The sequence below is a fragment of the Balaenoptera borealis genome, assembly GCF_965194805.1.
Source record: "Balaenoptera borealis genome assembly, chromosome: 9".
NCBI lineage: Eukaryota > Metazoa > Chordata > Mammalia > Artiodactyla > Balaenopteridae > Balaenoptera > Balaenoptera borealis.
Window position 1 is genome coordinate 24873562 of NC_138873.1, and position 20492 is coordinate 24894053.

General features: G+C 37.9%; 2 protein-coding genes across 5 annotated transcripts in view; one reads left to right on the plus strand and one right to left on the minus strand.

Annotated features, from left to right (window-relative positions):
* HECA (hdc homolog, cell cycle regulator) overlaps positions 1 to 20492 on the minus strand; it is a 175516-nt gene that overhangs the window by 42501 nt on the left and 112523 nt on the right. For 2 of the 4 annotated variants that reach the window (XR_014248497.1, XR_014248498.1), the window contains exon 6: positions 1 to 11948. This exon is cut by the window's left edge. The exons of 1 other annotated variant lie outside the window; for it this stretch is intronic. The gene's annotated coding sequence lies outside the window, so the exon portion shown is untranslated. The remainder of the gene's footprint in view (positions 11949 to 20492) is intronic. One more of the 4 variants, XR_014248496.1, reaches the window with a different exon arrangement.
* TXLNB (taxilin beta) overlaps positions 17188 to 20492 on the plus strand; it is a 37721-nt gene continuing 34416 nt past the window's right edge. The window contains exons 1-2 of the mRNA XM_082405468.1: positions 17188 to 17346; positions 19571 to 20023. Coding sequence (XP_082261594.1) covers positions 19585 to 20023 — 439 coding nt within the window. The 5' untranslated portion in view covers positions 17188 to 17346; positions 19571 to 19584. The remainder of the gene's footprint in view (positions 17347 to 19570; positions 20024 to 20492) is intronic.

Sequence of the window (20492 nt, forward strand, 5' to 3'; positions counted from 1 at the left end):
GGGTGGCCGGATCTTGGTCTGAAGAATTCATAATTTGGAGGAGAGAATGGCCATTCTCAAACTGCCAGAAATTTACATCTGAGAGATTGAATTGCAGGGGTAGGAATTTTTAGTTAGGATGGACACCTTCCGTTTGGGGAGGAACACTTTGATGAGCATTTCAAAGTCAAGAACTTAATCATTTCCCTTCAGATATCTCTGATCATGGCTGGAGGAACCCAGAGGCAAGTGCTTCAGCCTGAGACACTGAGTATTCTGTTTAATAATGTTAAAGATTATCCCACAGGAAGTAGCACATCTCTAATGAAGGATTTTTTACTCCAACTTGACTGTCACTTTCCCAGTCTGACAAGAAACAAGGTTGGGGGAGCACAGAGTCTGGGTGAGGAAGGCGAAGGGGAAGGCTGAACCCAGCATAGGGATGCCAGGGGCACACCTGCCCTTCCTCTGCCTGCACCCTCTGCCCTGGGGCTTGGAATGGCCAGTTCTGTCTGGTCATTTGAGTTTCAGCTCAGATGTCACCTCCGCAAAGAAGGACTTCTTCAACCTCCCTGTGCATGGCAGCCTCTAAGATGGCTTCTCACTGTTACAGTCTTCAAGGAAGGAAAGGGAATTATTTTCAAACACTTCACTAAAGAAAAACAATTTACCACAGTTTAAAAATCTTCTCCCTCTTTTGTACATAGGAACATCATTTTTTATCAGAACGATTCTTAGAAATGTATGGCTCCAAGCAAAATTTCAAGAAGAAATTCCCATATTGTTTGTTAGGTCAAAAACCAAACCAACCAAACAAACAAAACCGATTTAACTCTTCCCACCTCCTAAGCATTATAAACGTTGTAACCAAAGAAACTAGCCAGAACTATAGCACCACTTCTGTTTTCAATTTGCTTGCTAGGGCATTTTTGTATTTTCACCCACGCTGTTTAGATCCTTTGAGGAATCACTGATGAGTTCTAATTTACTAAGTGTGTAATTTGGGCAAGAAGCAGTATTGACTGCTTTCTTTGTACAAGGCAACATAGTAAGCACCTTTTTGGAGGGGGTTAGTGAAGAGAAATAGACCTTTAAAGAGCTTATAATACAACTGGGAAGGGAACAAGGAGGAAAAGAAATCACCATTTAATGTGCATCTGCAAAGCCCTGTGATGTGTACTTTGTATACTGTACTGCTTTGAGATCCTGTTGCAAATGATAGAAACTGATTCTGGAACACTTAAACAAAAAGGAAATTTACAGTTAGCTTACTAAATCTAAGAAATAATGGAGAATCAGGTTTGAGAAATGATAAAGAATCAAGGAAATCTAAACAGAAGAGACTTGGCTTAGAAATACCCCGATTAAGGTTATGCTGCTAAAATCTCTTGCAGTAATACCGGGACTGCTGGAAACTCTCCATCCCACTGGACACTTACCACTACCCCAGAAAATAATCTTTGTTCCCTGCATCACTGCATCACTCCCCAGATTCAAAGTTCCAGCTGGGAGTGTGTTTGGACAAGTTTGGGTCATGTGCTCACTCCTAGCTGTCGCGAAGGAAACGGTCCCCTTTACCTTACTACAGGTACGCAGAACCCTGCCCCCAAACAAACCTGATTCACTGATGAATGAGGTTTGAAATGGACAGAAGATTTGGATGTTGGGCAGCCAACAGAATAGCAAGTGTTCACAGCTGTCTACCACTTTGGTCTCCTAATATCTATATGCACCACTCATCCTTTATGTTAAAACAAACATTTACATGTCAAAATAAATCCTCCTTCCTAATATAATACAATGCTTGGCAAAAGCTTGGAATGTAAAATATTTAATGGTAGAACCACCATTCCAAAATGTCAAAATAAGTTGGAATAATGAGTCAAACCTATCAGTTTAATAGAAAAACAAGTTAAATCCTTAGGTCCAAAAGAGCAATTTAGTTCAAAATACACAAATACAGAACTGGAAAATCATATTTAAAACATATCACATTAAAAACAACCAAAACAAAACACGGGGATTTGAGTTGACTGCAAGTATGGTGAGAGTAAGGCTGCCAGGTAGATGACCACGTTTTGACTACAGTGATGTGCAGTGCCCAGAAGAAGGGCAGCAATGGTTCCCCACTCTCTGCTTTGGTCAGGCCATAAGGTTCTCATTTCTGGATCTTCGAGACAATACGTAGGAGTAACACAGACAAATTAAAAAAGGAAAACCCGGTGCAGGAAAGGTCTGGAGACTGTGTCATATGAGGAACAGAGGAAGAAAGCAGGAGTTGTTAGATAAAAGGGATACGGTTTTCAGACATTTTAAGGGTTGTCATGCGGAAGTGGTTTGAAATTTATGATCCATCGCTCCGCATAACAAATGCTTAGTCAGGGTCTGACAGGAAAACTGTCTCCATGCCTAAACCATGTGGCATTCAAGCATAGTTGCTGGCAGGCAGACATTTGTACAGCACATCCTTTCAGAGAGAATGTCAAGGGCCGTGTCTCTGGAGCATCCCTGAAGTTTGACCCTTCCCATCTGTAAACATGACCTGGACTAAACATCAAAAACATCAGAGAAATCTTTTCCTCTATTTCCACTACATTCTGAAATGGCTACCGGAAGGAGCCTTCAAAGTGGGGGCAGCTCAGCAGTATTGGAATGAAACAGACTTTCCTCTGATCTCTTTGGAAGAAGATACTGCAAGAACCAAATCTGTCTACAACCTTAAGGACTTCATTTATTTACTCATAAAAATCTACTGAGCACTGACTCTGGGCCTGTCACTGTGTTGAGAACACTTAGATAAAAGACACCATCTTTGTTCCCAAGGAACACACAGTCTAGTGGTGATATGGGTAAATAGATCATCGTAATGAAACTCAATGAAATGTTATAATCATGAATATTTTCCTAGGTAGATCTTATAGTTCCCTACTTGACACTAATATTAATAAATCATTTTGATTTTTTAAGTTTTCCATACTTAACTCTAAATGTTCTGGGGATTAACAGATGCATACTTATTAAGAAAGATATTTCCCTTCCTAATTAACTGAGGTTATTTACTATCTAGAGACAGATGGAGGATATGGATCATTCCCAACACCTGAGGATACATGTTCCCAAGAGTTGAAGATACATGCAAACTCTACTAATAGTTATTATGTTAATATTCCATAACTCTGATCAAGGTTATCATCCAGTCCACTTTCCTGGATTTACAGTATCTAACTCTCTCATCTACCTACAGGAATCTATAACTGCTATACAGGATGATCCATTTGGTGTGTTTGGGATTCTTAAACTATGTAAATGTGTCTTTGACTCTAAAGACTTACAAACTGGTAACAACATAAAACATATAGATGCCTTTCCACTTAATCTTTTTCATAATTGAAATTTTTGTTCCATAATCAGCCCACAGATGTTATGAAACTATTTGTAAATAATTCTTAATACTGAAAAATTTTAAATTCATGATTTATAATCCATAGCAAATTTCCAATGATTTTCTATCTTAAGATTTGCAGACAAACTGTTCTTAAATAGAGGATTTAAAATACCAATATTTTAAAATACTGATAAGCTGTTAGACCTAATTTCCATCCAACTTGTAATTTAATACATATACACCACATGCTCAAAAATTTCCAATCTTTCTCAACACATTATTAAAGTAATAAGCAAAACTGGACTACCACGATCAAAGATGTCACAGTTCTAATGGAAGAGCTAAGGACAGGAGGCAGGCATTTGTGGGAACAATTCTACTTTTAAAAATGGGTAAAAAAGGTAAGTCATTTAAACTATTTGTCATGTGAATGCATGATTATGACTTCAAATTGCTACTTAGTTACATTTCATATTGTAGGCTATTAAAACTGCACTTCTGCAGCCTATCGAATGCTAAGTTGACAAACAAAACAGTATTCACTTTTTTAACAAGGGTTTGCACTAAGAAAAAAAGAAAACAAAACAAACCCACCTACCTAAATATGTTAAAAAGAAAAAAATAGAATAAGAGGTGAGATTCTTCCCTTTCAAATGTCCTCCTAGAGCTACCAAATATTTGCAATTATAAACGAGTTGATACAAATGTCTACCTTGAGATTAACAAAAAGAAACACATGAGGATCACTGGTGAGACTTGGTTTGTACAGCTGGACTTGGTTTCTTTTTCACTTGCTTCATCAGAGAGGAGACTCCCTTCATTTTCAGCTACTCTGCTTTCTGCAGAAGAGTCTTCTGTAGTTTCTTGATTAGCCACCTCAGCCTTTTCTCTTTTATTTGCATTTATTTTTATCTGAAGAGTTGTCCTGTCCTGGGCCTTTTGTGGCTTTTTTCAACATGCACTTGCAGGCTTGGCTCCTGCTCCTTTGGTTGAATGGACCTCCTTTTTTGCCTTGTGGTAATGTTTGCTTTTTCCACTTACCTTGAACATTTGCACGTGCTGCATTCTTTCACATTCTTTACATCATTTAAAAACTGATACAAATGAATTGTGGCTACTTCCTGTGGCATTTGTCTGACTTGTAGGCACAGCTTACCGAATCTTCTACTGACAATCCCACCTTGTGTCAGAAAATGTCTCCCAACAGATATATTTAGCATTAGCTAATTTCTATACTCTTTATAGACACAATAAATGAGCCAAGAACACCAAATATATGACAAGGCTCAGCAGTAATAAATTCTAGTCCCTTCATCTTCTTTCCAAAACGTAATGTAATTTTTTTTCCTTTTGTTCATCACTGGGGAATCATAGCTTTTTAATAGATTAAATGTGTTTAAGTTAACTGGAAGATTTATTATAATTTTTAATGTCACAACTTTGGCCAGCAGTAGCTTCAGTGGTAGATTTTTAGGTAGGTTCCTATGTCTTTTTGGTATGACTTTAATAATCTTTGAAAGCTTTCTTGCTTTCTCGCACAAGATGATCCAAGCTATCTGGTATATTTCTAAGCCAAGCATAGACTGAGATGTTTCTCCAAGGATCCTTAGTTTCCTTTAATGAAAAAATACAGAGAGCAAGAACTGGGTGATAGAGTGCAACATGGGGTACCATTGTTCCTAGGTTATTGTAGTATCAAAGGTACAAAGTTTTCTTTTAAAGTTTACATCCATATTTCTAATTCTCTTCTAGAATTACAATGTTCCTATGTAATTTGAGGGATTCTATAATTGTAGCACTTTTTCTCTTACACAAACAAGAATAATTCCTATTTTCCTTATTGAACTAAGAGTTCCAAGATACCCACCCCAATATCAATATGGACGATAAAGTACTAACTAAAACTCAATATTTTCTGGGTAGCCGTTTTGTTTTGAGAAGGGATCCCAGGAAGGATGGGATCCTTCCAGCTCCTCAGTTATAGGTTCACTCTTCAGCCTTCATTCTCCATGGCTATGTAGGTGCTTGTTCGACAGATAGTTTGCTTCACTTTTTTCAACTGGTTTTGAGTCTGAGGTCTTTTGCATCCTCATCACTGCCAGCTCTGCATTGTCAGAAGTGGAAGCTTTGGGTCACTACCCTTCTTGGTTCTAATACCCAGTTTTGGAAGAGAGTCCAACAGCTAGTCCTGTTCACTCTGAGAGGATGGAAAAATTTCCCTATGTGGTCCATTATAACTTACTGCACAATTAAAAGTACAAATTCATTTATCCAAGGGGATGCTGGGCAAATTGATTCTTCCCACTTCTATATAATTTCTAGTAATTAACTTAAATTAAAATTTAGCTCTCCTAAATTTTGCTCTTATCATAAAACTCTTTAAATGTACCCTGGTCTCTTTCCTAAGCCAAAAGCACTTCCTTGTATATACCACAAAACATTTTCTCATTCCCTTAGCAAACTGATATATCATGGAATGTTGTATTTGCATTAATGAACCCAAGTGATTGTCCCAGTGAATACCACTTCCATCCAGCCCAGGCCAGTTCAAGATGCTTCTGCAGGAAGATCAAAGAAAGACTTTGTGTGCAAATAACATTACATGTAAACTCAAGAGTTTTGAGGTTTAGACTAAAAGTCTCTTCTTTGACCCATGACCCAAAATTCATTTATTTTGAATGTATCATCTGATAAATTTTCATGTATCAAAAACACATATATCTTTAATTTAATTACAGATGACACTGGTGCACAACTCCAATATTTCAGTCTTGGACTCCATTTTTCAATCTTCCAGAAACTGCTTTAGAATATCAGAAAACAAGCAGAATGCATCAAAATGAGACAGTTCAATAGAAATATTGTGTACATCTACATAAGGTAACTGAATATTTTCACTTCACTTTTTCTGTGACTTATCCTTATAGAGAAAAAACACGACATCACATTTAATTTCCCAGTTCCATTATACAATATAGGTGTGGTTACCCTTTGAAATTTTAACAGGTTTTTAATTTAAAAAACACAAAATTTTGGAATAAATATTATTTTAAAACCCACCAGATTAATTTTGTTGTTGCTATTTTTCAACCCCTGTTTTTCTACAACTGGGACTTTTACTATTTAGGACAGATTTAAAACTATCACCTTCTTCCCTTCTCAGACTCAGGCCCAAGATTCCGATCTTTTCCATGACCTTATTTTTTTCTTATTCGTACAAAGTTAAATTTCTCTTCTTGAGTTTAAGTCTCTGATATAAAAAAGTATTCATTTAAAACAGCTTAGTTCATATAGTATTTAACTTTATATACATAAATTTATATTGTCATCCTATTTTTTTAGCTAAATATACAAAACACATTCAAGCAAAATATTCAAATTCTACAGATATGCTTCTTACCAATAAAGCTTCATAGTTTCAATTAAGTGTATGGTTTTTGTTTAATTGTTTGCTTGTTGTTGCCTCCCCCCTCAAAAGATACTCATTCTTTAGATTCTAAGATCTCTGAATTTTACATTTTGAATTTTAAAAACGTTAAATATATTAGTAGCCTGCCAAGTGTGGTTTGTTTTGTCTTGCTTTTCTGTTCCTTGTTTTTCTGTTTTGTTTTGTTAATGCATGCACAGTTATTTATGATTATTCATATTTAAATATGTACTCTGGGGGGAATCAGTCTATTTTTATCTGCATCCTGTGACTCTAAAAGTAAGGTTCAGGCAGTAGAAGTGTTGATTTCTGTGAACAGACTTCTCCTGGCGAGGCCCCTTTTCCCGTTCTCTGTGGGACACGGCAGGACTGCACTTCCTTAGGTGAGGACCCAAACCCATTACTTCTAGGCTGTGCTCTTCTAATCCATGGGGATGTAGTGATCCATCTCAGGGACTTCATCTGATTTCCAGACAATCTGTAGAAAACTTCTTTTCACCAATGGGGACCTCATAGGAAGGTAGATTTGGGGCTAAGAGTGGAAGTTTACAGCTGGGCTTTCATTACTTTTTAATAATAGTTACATTTTCCCACAAGAAAGTCTTTGAAGAAGTCATCTTTTGCACTTGGTGGCACCATACAGATAGCTGAGAGGATTCCCCTGCATTTTTTCTTCATGCTTTTAATGATTTTGCAATCTCTCTTGCATATCTGTGGGGAAGGCAGTTAGGAATTTGTCCTTTCCAAGGATACCATGACTGCATCTGGCCATAGTTCCAGGTTGAGTCTAGGACCATCATGTTGCAGAAAACCAGTGGGGCCCACATTTATTTTGTTTGAACAGTGACCCCTGGAGTTAGGCAACAAGGCAGCTCTGTCAGGATTCAGCTACAATTTAGGATCATAACTGATAAACAAGATTAACTGATTAACATGATTAATTTCGTACAATTCAAATTGATACAGAATGGATTACAAAATGGTTTAAAGATGAATGGAAGAGGTGAGGTGCTTCCTTTCCAGTTCCTGAACTTGAATCAAGGCCTGCACATGGTAAATTAATCTAATCTAGGGACAACCAGTCACAAAAGATATTTAGAACAGGAAAGTGTTCTTAAAGACTAGGCAGGCAGGCAGACAAACTCAATTAATAGTCTGTTTCTAAAATAACAAAACCTAGGCATCCGTGCAACACAGAAGGCAGGTAAGGAGGTGACATAATAAAGAGGATTAAAAAGCAAAGGATCAGAGTTCTAACCATTTGCTCACTCCCTCCTATCCCGCTGACCACCTCTGCTTTCTCAGGGTTTGTGTTGTTCCAGATTCTATCAAAACCACATCAAATTATTGTGGAAAAAAAGACCACACACTTAGAATTTAAAAATACGTCCATACTCTTTGATAAGAACTGCATTGCCCGAAGGAAGGAAAAGAGTACTCACCGCATCGTAATTAGGTGACCACCACACCCCTGTTTTTTAACACATCAAAATGACAGGCTTTCCTTTAAACATAATTTCAACCTTAGACCCCTTCTTAGAACTGCTTTGTGATCAACAGCAGAAGTGGAGCCTCAGGACACTCAGGTAGGGGTAAGGAGAACTCATGAGCATTAGGGAAGAATATCAAAATCAAATCAATCAAAAACTAACACTAAAAGTGTTAGTTACCAAACCTTAAAAAAAAAAGCTATTTGAAAGAGATGCCTTTGGCAAACCTTTGAAAGGAGGCACAGTGCTCGTATGGCAAAAACACCATGGATCTATCATTTTTGGAGAATTGATTCCTTTATTTAACTATTGGCAAGCAGTGCTGCCTTATTAGGAAGGGATGATTTTTTTGTTTCATCAAATCTCATCTACCTGAGGATGGATCAGGGTGGCTCTGGACAGGACCTCTGAGTCCAAGGGAGGTGGGAAGATGATCTGTGGGGTCCCTTCCCTGGCCAAGATTCTGCAGATGCCACTATAACCATCAGACCCCAGAACAAGGAGGAATGAGAAGAGGGGATGGAGGAAAGAAATATACCTGACAGTCAAGTCCCAGTGCAAAACCACAGGTCCTCAAGGTTGGGAACATCAGCAACTGACATTTCAGTCAGTCTGCATCATTGCCTTCTTGTCATTAATTTTGGTATCTTATGACCAGAGTTCTTTCTAAAGGGATATATTTCCCAAGTCTCCAGTGGGGAACATGAGCCAGAGGAAGTGGGACACCATGAAGTGACTGTAATCCTGGAGTTCGGGAATTCTGCCCCCAGGGTTATGCTAGAGTATTCAAATGCCAGCAGGGTTTTCCTGCCAAGCTGCAGCAACAAGCAGACCACTACCCAAAATAGTATCCTAGAACTCTGCTGGATAAACTGCTGGTGACACAGGTTTAGACAGGATGGAGGGGAGAAACATCACCATGCTTCAGCCATATGGTCTTCCAGCCCCCTTGCCGGCAGGTTAGAACAGTGAAGCCTGTTCTGGAGAATGTCATTGCTGCAGTCCTTGGCGGCCATTAGAACTCAGCTCAACCCTCAGTGCACACATTTCGTGTGAACAGGCAGTACACAGTCCCATGCTCCTGGGTCTCTACTACATTCAGCAATGCAGTAGGGAGGGACTCTTCAGAGATGAATCCAATATTACTGCAATATGACAGATTTTATTCTGACCTTCCTTGAACAAAATATTGACATGAGCCAAATCTCTCTTGTGGAATGCATGCAGCAAATCTTTTTAATTGAGATTAGAGAATCTGTGTAAAGGAGCTTACTCTAAAATTTATCTGCATTATTTATAAGAAGAAATTCATGATTAAATTGTTATCATGAAAAAATATTTAAGTGTAAATATTTTTACACTTAAGAAGTGGAGCTCTTCTTTCCAAGTGTGGCACCCAATACTTATGCAAATTTCAAATGATTTATTTTATTCATGAAAGCTACTTCACATTGCCCTTTAACAGAGACAATCCTTGCTTAACTAATTCTCACTTTAAAGTAATAAAACTAAATTCTTTTCATAGGGTGTGAATCATACATTTCACTTCTGGAGACCATCTACACACAACTAGTACAAATTAAAGAGGTATCACCATAGGAATCGAATATTGTAACTTGCTGCATGGTTTTGTATTTAGACTAATTGAAAATAATCTCTGCTTGGCCACAAGCCCACACTTTCCCCTATTCTAGAAACACAAAGGTGATGTCTGCTGGGGGAAACAGAGGGTACAGACTTGCTCCTTACCCCAAGACAAATCTAACCCAGGTCAGGTGTATATATACCATGACCAAGAAATGATAAAATAGATTCTCACACTTAAACTCGATTCTAAACAGCAACAATTTCAAAATGCTATTAGTTTAGAAAATATTAATTCCCATTTCACAGGCTTGACTTAAACGCATCATTACTGGAATTAGTTAACATAGATTAGTGTTCATTATATAGATCATATTTACTGTGTTAATCTCAGATCAACCATATAAAATAGGTAGTCCCATTTTACAGAGTAAGAAATTAAAGCTGAAGAAATTAAAATAGAGCCTAAGTAAAAGACAGAACTGGAATTCATATGGAGGCTGCCTAATTTTCAGGATTATAGCCATAATTATTATATGATTTCTGCTTCTCTTAAGCCCGTCGTAGAATTCATAAACTCTTATATTTGAAAGAGATCTTAAGTGAGTCATTTAATCTAATCCTCCCCCACTGCTCCCACCATGCAGAAATTTCTTCTTCAGTATCTTTAAAAGAAAGAACAACCAGGCTTTATTGGATATTTCCAAAATTGGAGCTTCTTTCTTTGAAGATAGTTCATTTCATTGCTGGACTATTATAATGGTTAAGTAGATCTTCCTGAATCCAAGATGACATTATAAAGATTTTTTTTCTGACCACTTTCTCCTCTAAAATTCACTAGCAAACAAGAACAAGAAACAGAAATAGAAACTCTAACATCAATGAAATCAGAAGAACTGAATCCGTAAACCCCAAACCACAATGAATGAGGACTACAACACAAGACATAATGGCAAATGATCCCACAGAAAAAGTGTGCTTGACAGAAACGGGGTTGGATGGCCACAGGAAAGGCAGTCAGAAAGTGAAAAGCAAGCTAATTTGCCTGGTAGACTCTGAAAAGACTAAAGAATTTCAAGTTAATACTCAGCAAGTGGTGATACTATCAAAAGTAATAGTAAGGCAGGGGACTACAATGGGATCATTTGATGGCTAGTCTTTTGTTTGGTTGGTTTTTGTATTTGGTTTTTTAACTAGGAGAACAGTTAAACCGAAGAGTCCCCAGCTCCACATCACAAAGTCAAGTAACCTCTCTCTACCTTTTTGGGAGACCTGAGGATTGTTCTCTGGAGAAAGTTAACCAAAAAGGTTCTGGACTCAGGGATATGAGGCCCAGAGGAGGACAAGGTGAGGAACAAATTATAAAGTGGGAAGGAGGTTAAATACATGAGTCTCCAGATTAAAAAACCCATTAAGCACCCAACACAATAAATGAAAAAAGGCCCACATCAAATTTTATTATTGTGAAGCTTCATGATATCAGAGATAAAGAGTAGATTCTAAGAGGTTCCAGAGAGGAAAAAAGAAATAGATCATACAAAGGACCAGGAATAAAATTTTAACAAAAAATTTGAAATGAATAGACAAGGGAATAATGCCTTAAAAACTTAGATAGAGATGTAAAAAAGTTTTATCCAAAATTTTTTTTTACATTTGTAAAAAGGTTTATATCTAACCAATTAATCAAGTAAGTACAAGAGCAGCAAAAAGGCATTTGAGGCGTACAAAGTTTCCCGTAAATGCTTTCTCAGGAAGCCAATAGACAATATGTTTCACTACATGAGGAAGTAAACCAAGAAAGAGGAAGAATGGAAATTAGGAAACATGAGAAAGGTAAAGGGAATTCCCAGGATGACAGCAAAGGAAGTGCTAGGACCACAGCTGTGCACCAGACCAAGAAAGTTACCAAACTGGACCAGAGCAGGAAGTCAAGGCTCTGAGGGTGTTCGTATGTGGAAGTGATATCTCCCAGAAATATCAGAATGTATAAAATTACCTGATAGATTTGATCTTGGAGGAAACTGCATAGAGAGGTATTTTACAGAGTTGTTGTACAGGTTGGGAAGACAGAGTGTTCTCAATACTAAACAAATAAAAAGAAAAGGTAATCATTAACTCCAGGAAAAACAGAAAATTGCAAAAGAATGGAACTATTATCACAGTGTTCTACCTGATTTAGCACTGAACTTTATTTCAATAATGAAAACATAGAATATGAATTAAAAATTGAGATGTAATTTTCTTGAGAAATAAGGAAAGGAAAAGTGGTGTAAATAATTTAAATCTTTACCTATCATTATGGGAAGACAACAGGTAACGTCAAAAATTGATGAGTTGACAGATAGCAATCTAGGTATCTTATTTACAAATGAGAAAGTAAATCACAGAAGCAATATCTGTAACAGTTTAATATTTTTGCCTGGGGAGCTTTGGGGAGCATGGCAAAGTTGGAGCAAGGGATAGTGGGGAGAACAAAGGAATACCATTTCTCGTGATAAGCTTTTTAGTATCATTTTCAACTATTTTCTTGTAATACTTACATAACAATGTTATTTTCAAAAAATAAATTTATTCCTTACAGTAGCTCAAAGATTGATTTTATAATAAAGCACTGAGCTCTATTAATTTGTCTTTTTAGTTACCTACTCCAGTTCTTTGAGCCTCTACCAGGTTACAGATAGATTCTTGGGAGCCATTAGTTAGTGTGTTTGCATATTCATTTTAATTGTAATTAATATGTACAGGCATACCTCATTTTATTGAGTTTTGCTTTACTGTGCTTCGCATATATTGCATTTTTTACAAATTGAAGGTCTGAGGCAACCCTGCATCTAGCAAGTCTATTGGTACCATTTTTTTCTAATAGCATTTGCTCACTTCATGTCTCTGTATCACATTTTGGTAATTCTCCAAATATTTCAAACTTTTTCATTATTATCATATTTCTTATGGTGATCTGTAATTAGCGATCTTTGATGTTATTATTGTAATTTGTTGGAACACCACAAACCACGCTCATATAAGATGTGGAACTTAATGGATAAGTGTTGCTTGTCCACCGACCAGCTGTTTCCCTGTCTCTCTCCTTCTCCTCAGGCCTCCCTATTCCCTGAGACATGACAATATTAAAATTAGGCCAAGTAATAACCCTACAATGGCCTCTAAGTGAAAGGAAGAGTCATACATTTCTCACTTTAAATCAAAAGCTAGAAATGACTAGGATTCGTGAGGAAGCCCTGTTGAAAATCAAGATAGGCTGAAAGCTAAGTCTCGTGCACAAGTTGTGAATGTAAACATTCTTGAAGGAAATTAAAAGTGCTATTCCAGTGAACACATGAATTATAAGAAAGCAAAACAGCCTTCTCGCTGTTAGGGAAAATGTTTTAGTGGCCTGGATAGAAGATCAAAGCAGCCACGATATTCCCTTAAGCCAAAGCCTAATACAGAGCAAGGCCTTAACCCTCTTCAATTCTATGAAGGCTGAGAGAGGTCAGGAAGCTGCAGAAGTCTGAATCTAGCAGAGGATGGTTCATGAGGTTTAAGGAAAGAAGCTGTCTCCATCATATAAAAGTATAAGGTGAAGCAGCAAGTCCCTGATATAGAAGCTGCAGCAAGTTATCCAGAAGATCTAGCTAAGATAATTAATGAAGGTGGCAACACTAAACAGATTTTTAGTGTAGACAAAATGGTCTTATATTGGAAGAAGATGCCATCTAGGACTTTCACAGCTAGAGAGGAGGAGTCAATGCTTGGCTTCAAAGCTTCAAAGGACAGGCTGACTCTCTTGTTAGGAAGAGAAGTTGAAGCCAATGCTCATTTACCATTCCAAAAATCCTAGGGCCCTCAAGAATCATGTTAAATCTACTCTGCCTGTGCTCTATCAGTGGAACAACAAAGCCTGGATGACAGCGCATCTATTTACAACATGGTTTACTGAATATTTTAAGCCAACTGTTGAGACCTACTGCCCAGAAAAAAAGATTCCTTTCAAAAGATTACTGTTCATTGACAAAGCAACTGGTCATCCAAGAGCTCTGATGGAGATATACTATGAGATTAGTGTTGTTTTCATGACTGCTAACAAAACACCCATTCTGCAGTCCATAGATCAAGGAATTATTTCAACTTTTAAGCCTTATTATTTAAGAAATACATTTTGTAAGGCTATAGCTGCCATAGACAGTGATTTCTCTGATAGATCTGGGTAAAGTAAATTGAAAACTTTCTGGAAAGGATTCACCATTCTAGATACCTTTAAGAACATTCATGATTCACGGGAAGAGGTCAAAATATCAACATTCACTAGAGTTTGGCAGAAATTGATTCCAACCCTCATGGATGACTTTGAGGGGTTCAAGACTTCAGTAGAGGAAGTAACTGCAGATGTGAAATAGAATTAGAAGTGGAGCCTGAAGATGTGACTGAATTGCTGCAATCTCACGGTAAAACCCTTAACATGAGGAGTTGCTTCTTATGTATGAACAAAGAAAGTGGTTTTTTGAGATGGAATCTACTCCTGGTGAAGATGCTGTGAAGACTGTTGAAAAGACAGTAAACGATTTAGAATTTTACATAAACTTCGTTCATAAAGCAGCAGCAGGGTTGGAGAGGACAGACTCTAATTTTGAAAGCTCTACTGTGGGTAAGATGTTATCAAACAGGATTGCATGCTACAGAGAAATCATTTGTGAAAGGAAAAGTTAATCAGTGCGGCAAACTTCACTGTTGTCTTATTTAAGAAATTACCCCAGCCACCCCAGCCTTGAGCAGCCACCATCCTGATAAATCAGCAGCCAACACTGAGGCAAGACCCTCCATCAGCAAAAATAGTCCAACTCACTGAAGGCTCAGATGATGGCTAGCATTTTTTACCAAAACAGTATTTTTTAATTAAGCTATGTACACTGGTTTTTTTTAGACATAATGCTATGGCACCCTTAATAGACTACAGTACAGTGTAAACATAACTTTTATATACACTGGGAAACAAAAAAGTTCATGTGACTTGATTTATTGCAATATTAGCTTTATTTTGATGGTCTGAAACTTAACTCGCAATACCTCCAAGGTATGCCTGTGTAAGTCAATTCTGGATTATCTGGGTAGCTGTCATTTCGGTGCTACCATGTATATCGTTCATTTTGTGCCTTCATTATCATGTGTACATCTAGTTAAGTTAGCACCAATTATTTTAATAATTGCAGGAAGATGAGAAAGAGCAATAAATGATGCATTAATATCAAAGGAAGTCCAGTTGAAATTATGGCAGGTCATATGAATGAAACTTATGTAGTAATCTGAATGGACCAAGTGTTGATGAAATTGAGTCATTTCATAAAGCCTATTGTAGAAGAGTGCCAGGAACGCAAAAGGACCAGTAGTCAGTACCATATTCATGTTGCAAGTAGCAATTTGGGTTCAGCAAAATATTATCTGTCACATAAAAGTAATGTTGTTATTTTGAATTGTATTTATTGGTTCTGTAGGGTTTTCTAAATAATATTTTTTTAAATTGTATCATATAATAACTAAGTATCAGAAGTTTATACCTATTTTTACATCAGTATATATTGGTACAAATAATATAACTTGTTTCAGTCATGGTGAGTTCTTTTTCTTCCTTTAAATTAATTTCAACATTAAGTTATTCTGTTAAGAGAATACGTACATTACTTAAATTTGAGAAGCACTGACTTATTGTTTGTATTTACTGAGAGATCTCTCCGGGTTGGTTTGCTACAATCCAATATGAAATATCACTCACTGTGGCGCTCACCAAGTACTCATTAACTTCGAAGGAAGTACTTTTTTCTCTCACCTGTTTTAATTCACCAACTTTATTATCAAATGATGTAGCAAACAGCTTCACTGTCTCCCTCTCTGGAATTTCTTTATCCTGACCTCCACTTACTGGGTACTCATCTATCTATAACCTATGCCTTCCCTGAACTCGGAGAAAGGGGTGAAAAAAAGTTGGGGAGTAGGATATTTCAGTTTCCTTTTGCTACTATAACAGGTTACCACAAATCTAGTGGCTTATAAACAACACAAATTTCTTCTTTTACAGTTCTGGAGGTCAAAAATCCAAAATGAGTTTCACTGGGCTGCAATCAGGTGTCAGCAGAATTGCATTCCTTCTGGAGGATCTCAAGAAGAATGTGCTACCTTGTCTTTCCCAGCTTCTAGGGGCTCCTCACATTCCTTGGCTTGTGTCCCTCCATCACTCTGACCTCTGCTTGGATCATCAAATCTTCTTTTCTGACTCTGACCCTCCTGCTTCCCTCTTTCATTTACAAGGACCTTTGCGATTACAAGGGACCCACCCAGTAATTCTGGATAATCTGTCTATCTCAAGATCCTCAACTTGATCACATCTGCAAAGTCTCTTTCACCATGTAACACAGCATATTCACAGGTTCCTGGGATTAGGATGTGGAAGTCTTTCTGGTGGCATGATTCTGCCTAACACAGTGGGTATCAATATGCCCAGCCAGTCCCAGGAGCAGAAACTCTGATGGGGGAACCCAACTTGGAAAAGTGTGGGAACACATTCTCCAGAAAGAGAAGAAAAGGGGAATGGACGTAGGTTAAGAGAAAGAGGCATTATATGGTGAAGAGGAGGTTCTTCTTCTGAGGAGGATTAAGGAACAGGTTGAAGGCTTGAGAAGGTGGGAAAGACTTGGAAAAGTCGCTGTGGAAGGTGGGAAAGCCTGCAACTAAAGAAAAAGCAACTGCTTCCCCAGGGCTTATCTGAGTAAAGGCAGTTACCTGAGTAAGACGTGGGGTCTGAGGTCACGTCAATTAGCATGTACATGAAGATGGCACTAATAAACCCAGTGCCAAAAGAGCTGTCTAAATTTTTATTTCAAATTTTAGAACGAAACCAAACAATGACATCAGAATTAAAGTGCTTCTACCATCTCCTTTTTGTTATGCCGTGTTTCTTCTTTTTCCTTGATTCCTATAAGAAACTTGACACTAATTAAGCTAGCATAAAAAGGTGGTAAAAAAAGAAGATGAATCATAGACCACACTGGAAATAAACCAAGAAATAAGAAAAACTGATCTCTGCCCCAAAGAACAACAATGGTGAAAAACCGCGCTAGCAAAGGGGCTATGTACTGAGAGTTTAAATTTTTTAAAGGACAAAACATGGAGTCTGATAAGATGTACCAGCTGCTTCTCTTTTCTAAGACATTTGCCCAGGAGACAGCTACTAAAGCTTGGGTGTATTTCTCTCTTGCGGTGTCACAGGATGTTCCTCTTCCCTCTCCACCCCCTCCCTGCTCTCCTGCTGCATGTGTGTGTGTGTGTGTGTGTGTGTGTGTGTGTGTGTGTGCGTGCGCGTGTGTGTATGTGTTTGGTTTCTCTCTCCCTCGTAGGAACTCAGCCCCCGCCTGTCTCCCGCTGTTGCTGCTGCTCTGACTAGCTTGCTGCCTCTTGCCTCTTCTTTCTCTCTCTGCTTAGCGCCTTGCCTTCTGGTAAGTATGACAAACACTCCCCCGAGCCCTGTGAGATGATGTAGGGTGCGGTTTGTGGTGTTCGAAACTTGCAACTTTGAGACTGCCAGTGAACTGTTGAAGAACTTTCCATTGCTTTATTTACAATTAAAATGTGTTGCTCAGGAAGGGATGTGTGTGTGGTAATCTGTTGGGACTGCCAGGACAAGTGAAAAATTCTCTCTCAGAGGAGGCAAAAGATGGGCAATGAAGTTTATAGAAGATAAAACAGAAATAATTTCTTGCTGTAAAATTGATTGATATAGAAAGAGACAATTTAAAAGTAACAGAGTTCTTTGACTTTGTTTTTTTCCTCTTGTGGATTTGTCTTGAGGCTACTTTTAGGAATTGAGTTGTCCTGTGGTTTACAACGACTCAGTTATTCTGTTTTAAAGTAAATGTGGAGCATGAGTTTAAAAGAGATCCATGGATTTAATATAAAAAACATCAATGATTATGGCTTCTGATGAATGAAGAATAAGTCAAATACAAACAAAACACTTGCATTTAGACTAACCACACTAAAATTCCTATGGACAGTCGGTTTTAAATTCATTGCTTTGAAGTTTGGTTTACTTTAGATTTTATTTCATCTTCAGGAGGCTCCCTAACACTTTAAAACCCACATATGGGTTTAAACCAATAAATGTTTACTGTTTTCAATTTGATTTAAAAAGTATTCTCTTCCCTTGATTTCCAAAGACGAAGTGCTAAAGGCCAGGGCTCCTTTTAGAAGAGCTTAAAATAACTTCTGGCTGGACAGCAGGTGCCATGTGTCTTTCTCCAAGTTCAGGGGAAGCATAAGTTATATATAGATGTGTGTGCCCAACAAGCAGGGGTCAGGATAAAGAATTCCAGTGATGAAGACAATGAAGCTGTTTACTGCATCGTTTGATAATAAAGATGGTGAATTAAAATAAATGAGAGAAAAAAGTACTTCCTTCAAAGTTAATGAGTACTTGGTGAGGGCCACAGGTAGGTGGCAATGTCTGAACACTGAATTTTCTGCTCGTGTTTGCATTCGAGCATTTGACGTCGCCTGCCCTAAGAACCAGAGGAGGAAGCTGCATGGTACACGGAGCAGTGGGCTTTAGTTTTCGCTTTCACGCCGCCGCAACAGCAACACCTGCATGTTATTAGGGCCCTGCTGCTAATCAGCAGCATCACCATTAAATATCATTTACAAATAAAACGCACCATAACTTAAAGGTCTAAGCCAAAGGTATTGCAACACTAGAAATGGTGACAGCCAGAAACCCTCAGCCCATTCCTCACTCCCTATTTCCAAAGAGCCCACATTATACCCGGATTATTCCCCTAGTTCATTCCCTCCCTGCTTCTTAGACATTTCTACTTCTTAAAAAGTATTGTTATCCTAGAGCTCCTTGACTGAGACAAGAAAGTTGTAATCTGTTTCTTTTCTAAAAGAAAGTCAGTTTTTATATCAGAACAAAAAGGTATAGAAACTCAAGGAATTGTTATTATGAGCATCACCATGTTTCCATACAAGTTCATTAGGTAATTTATACCTTTCCTCATTCTCTCTTATTCCAAAAATGAGGCTGGTTTGAACCTCAGAAAAAAAAAAGTGTTTTTCTGATTGATAATTACACGTTGCTCATTTGGGAAAAGGAAAATACCAGACAAGCAAGTATCTCCTGTATCCAGTATAATAATTCATTTATATTAATGGACTCATACTAATCAATATGGATTAAAATAGAGTTTAGAATGTTATCATTATGAATGATTTTAGTAAGGTCAATGGCTCTTGTATTCAATGTTTTAACTTTGGGGAAAAAAGCACCAATTTAAATTTAAACATTAAATGTATACATCTATGTATTTATAACGATTGTAAATCTACATAGAATTATATAAGAGAATGGTAACACAAACTGGCTATTCTAAGCAAAATGACAATTATGACCATGAAAAACGGTATCTTGAATTACTCTGTTAACGTCAATAATAGGAGATACTATCGGAATTTAAAGACCAAAACCAAAAATATGCTAATAGTATGGCTCGATTTGGAAAGATGCTTCTCACTGTTCCTACTCAACTAATTGCAATATTGATGGTTTGTGGAAGTACATTCATTCTATGTTAGAAACTGTAATTAGTAGGTGCCCATGTGGGAATAGCCTTACCATTTACCTGTAACTGGGTTAACTACATCAACCCTGGCTGTGCTTACCACCAGATACCACTCCCAGGATGGAGACCAATCAGTCTGCACAGCTGTCGGGGGAGCCACAGTCAACACCTGTGGGGGACAGTGCAGTACTGCCCAGTCAAAATGGCCTGGAGAAGCAAGATGATCAGGACTCCTCAACCCCACTCCCAGCACCGGAGGAGGAGGCAGGTGTGCAGCCTGAACGGGGAGCCCATGATATCTCTGAAGAATTGAACCGACAACTGGAAGACATCATTAACACGTACGGGTCTGCTGCCGGCACGGCAGGGCAAGAGGGTCCCACCACGGCCAAGGAGCAGCCTGAGAACACAGAACCACCCGACAACGAGGACAGGGGCTGCGAGGAGACCACTGAAGAGACAGAGACAGACCCTCCGGCCTCTGGAGAGCCACCCACAGCCAAAGAGCCTGTCAGCAACAAAGAGCAAAAACTGGAGAAGAAAATCCTAAAAGGATTAGGCAAGTAGTCACGTTCTAATGTATGACTTTTCTTTGAATTATTCCTAAAAAGGGGCACTTCCTCCAATCTTTGCTAAGAACCACATCTCATATTTGGATTTTACCACAGTAGCTTCCTTCAGGATCACCAGTACCTTACTGTACTTATCCTCAGCCCCTTAGTAGTGTGTTCCATTACTACATATATAAAATATTTTTTAATTTAACAAAGCTCTTCAGAAATGTATTAATTATAGAATGTTGAAAATCTCAGAAAACAATTTTACTCCCATTAGTTCACTGGTTCAGCAAATATTTACTAATGCCTAGTCTTTATGAGGTACACAAAGGTAAAAAGAGTCTTTGGTTAAGGAGCTCTAGGTCTGGAGAGAAAAATAGACATGTACACTAATTGTTATATAGGATAAGTGCTACAACAGGCACAGGAAAATTGTTAGGAGAGCATGGAGGATTGGTAACACCAAAAATG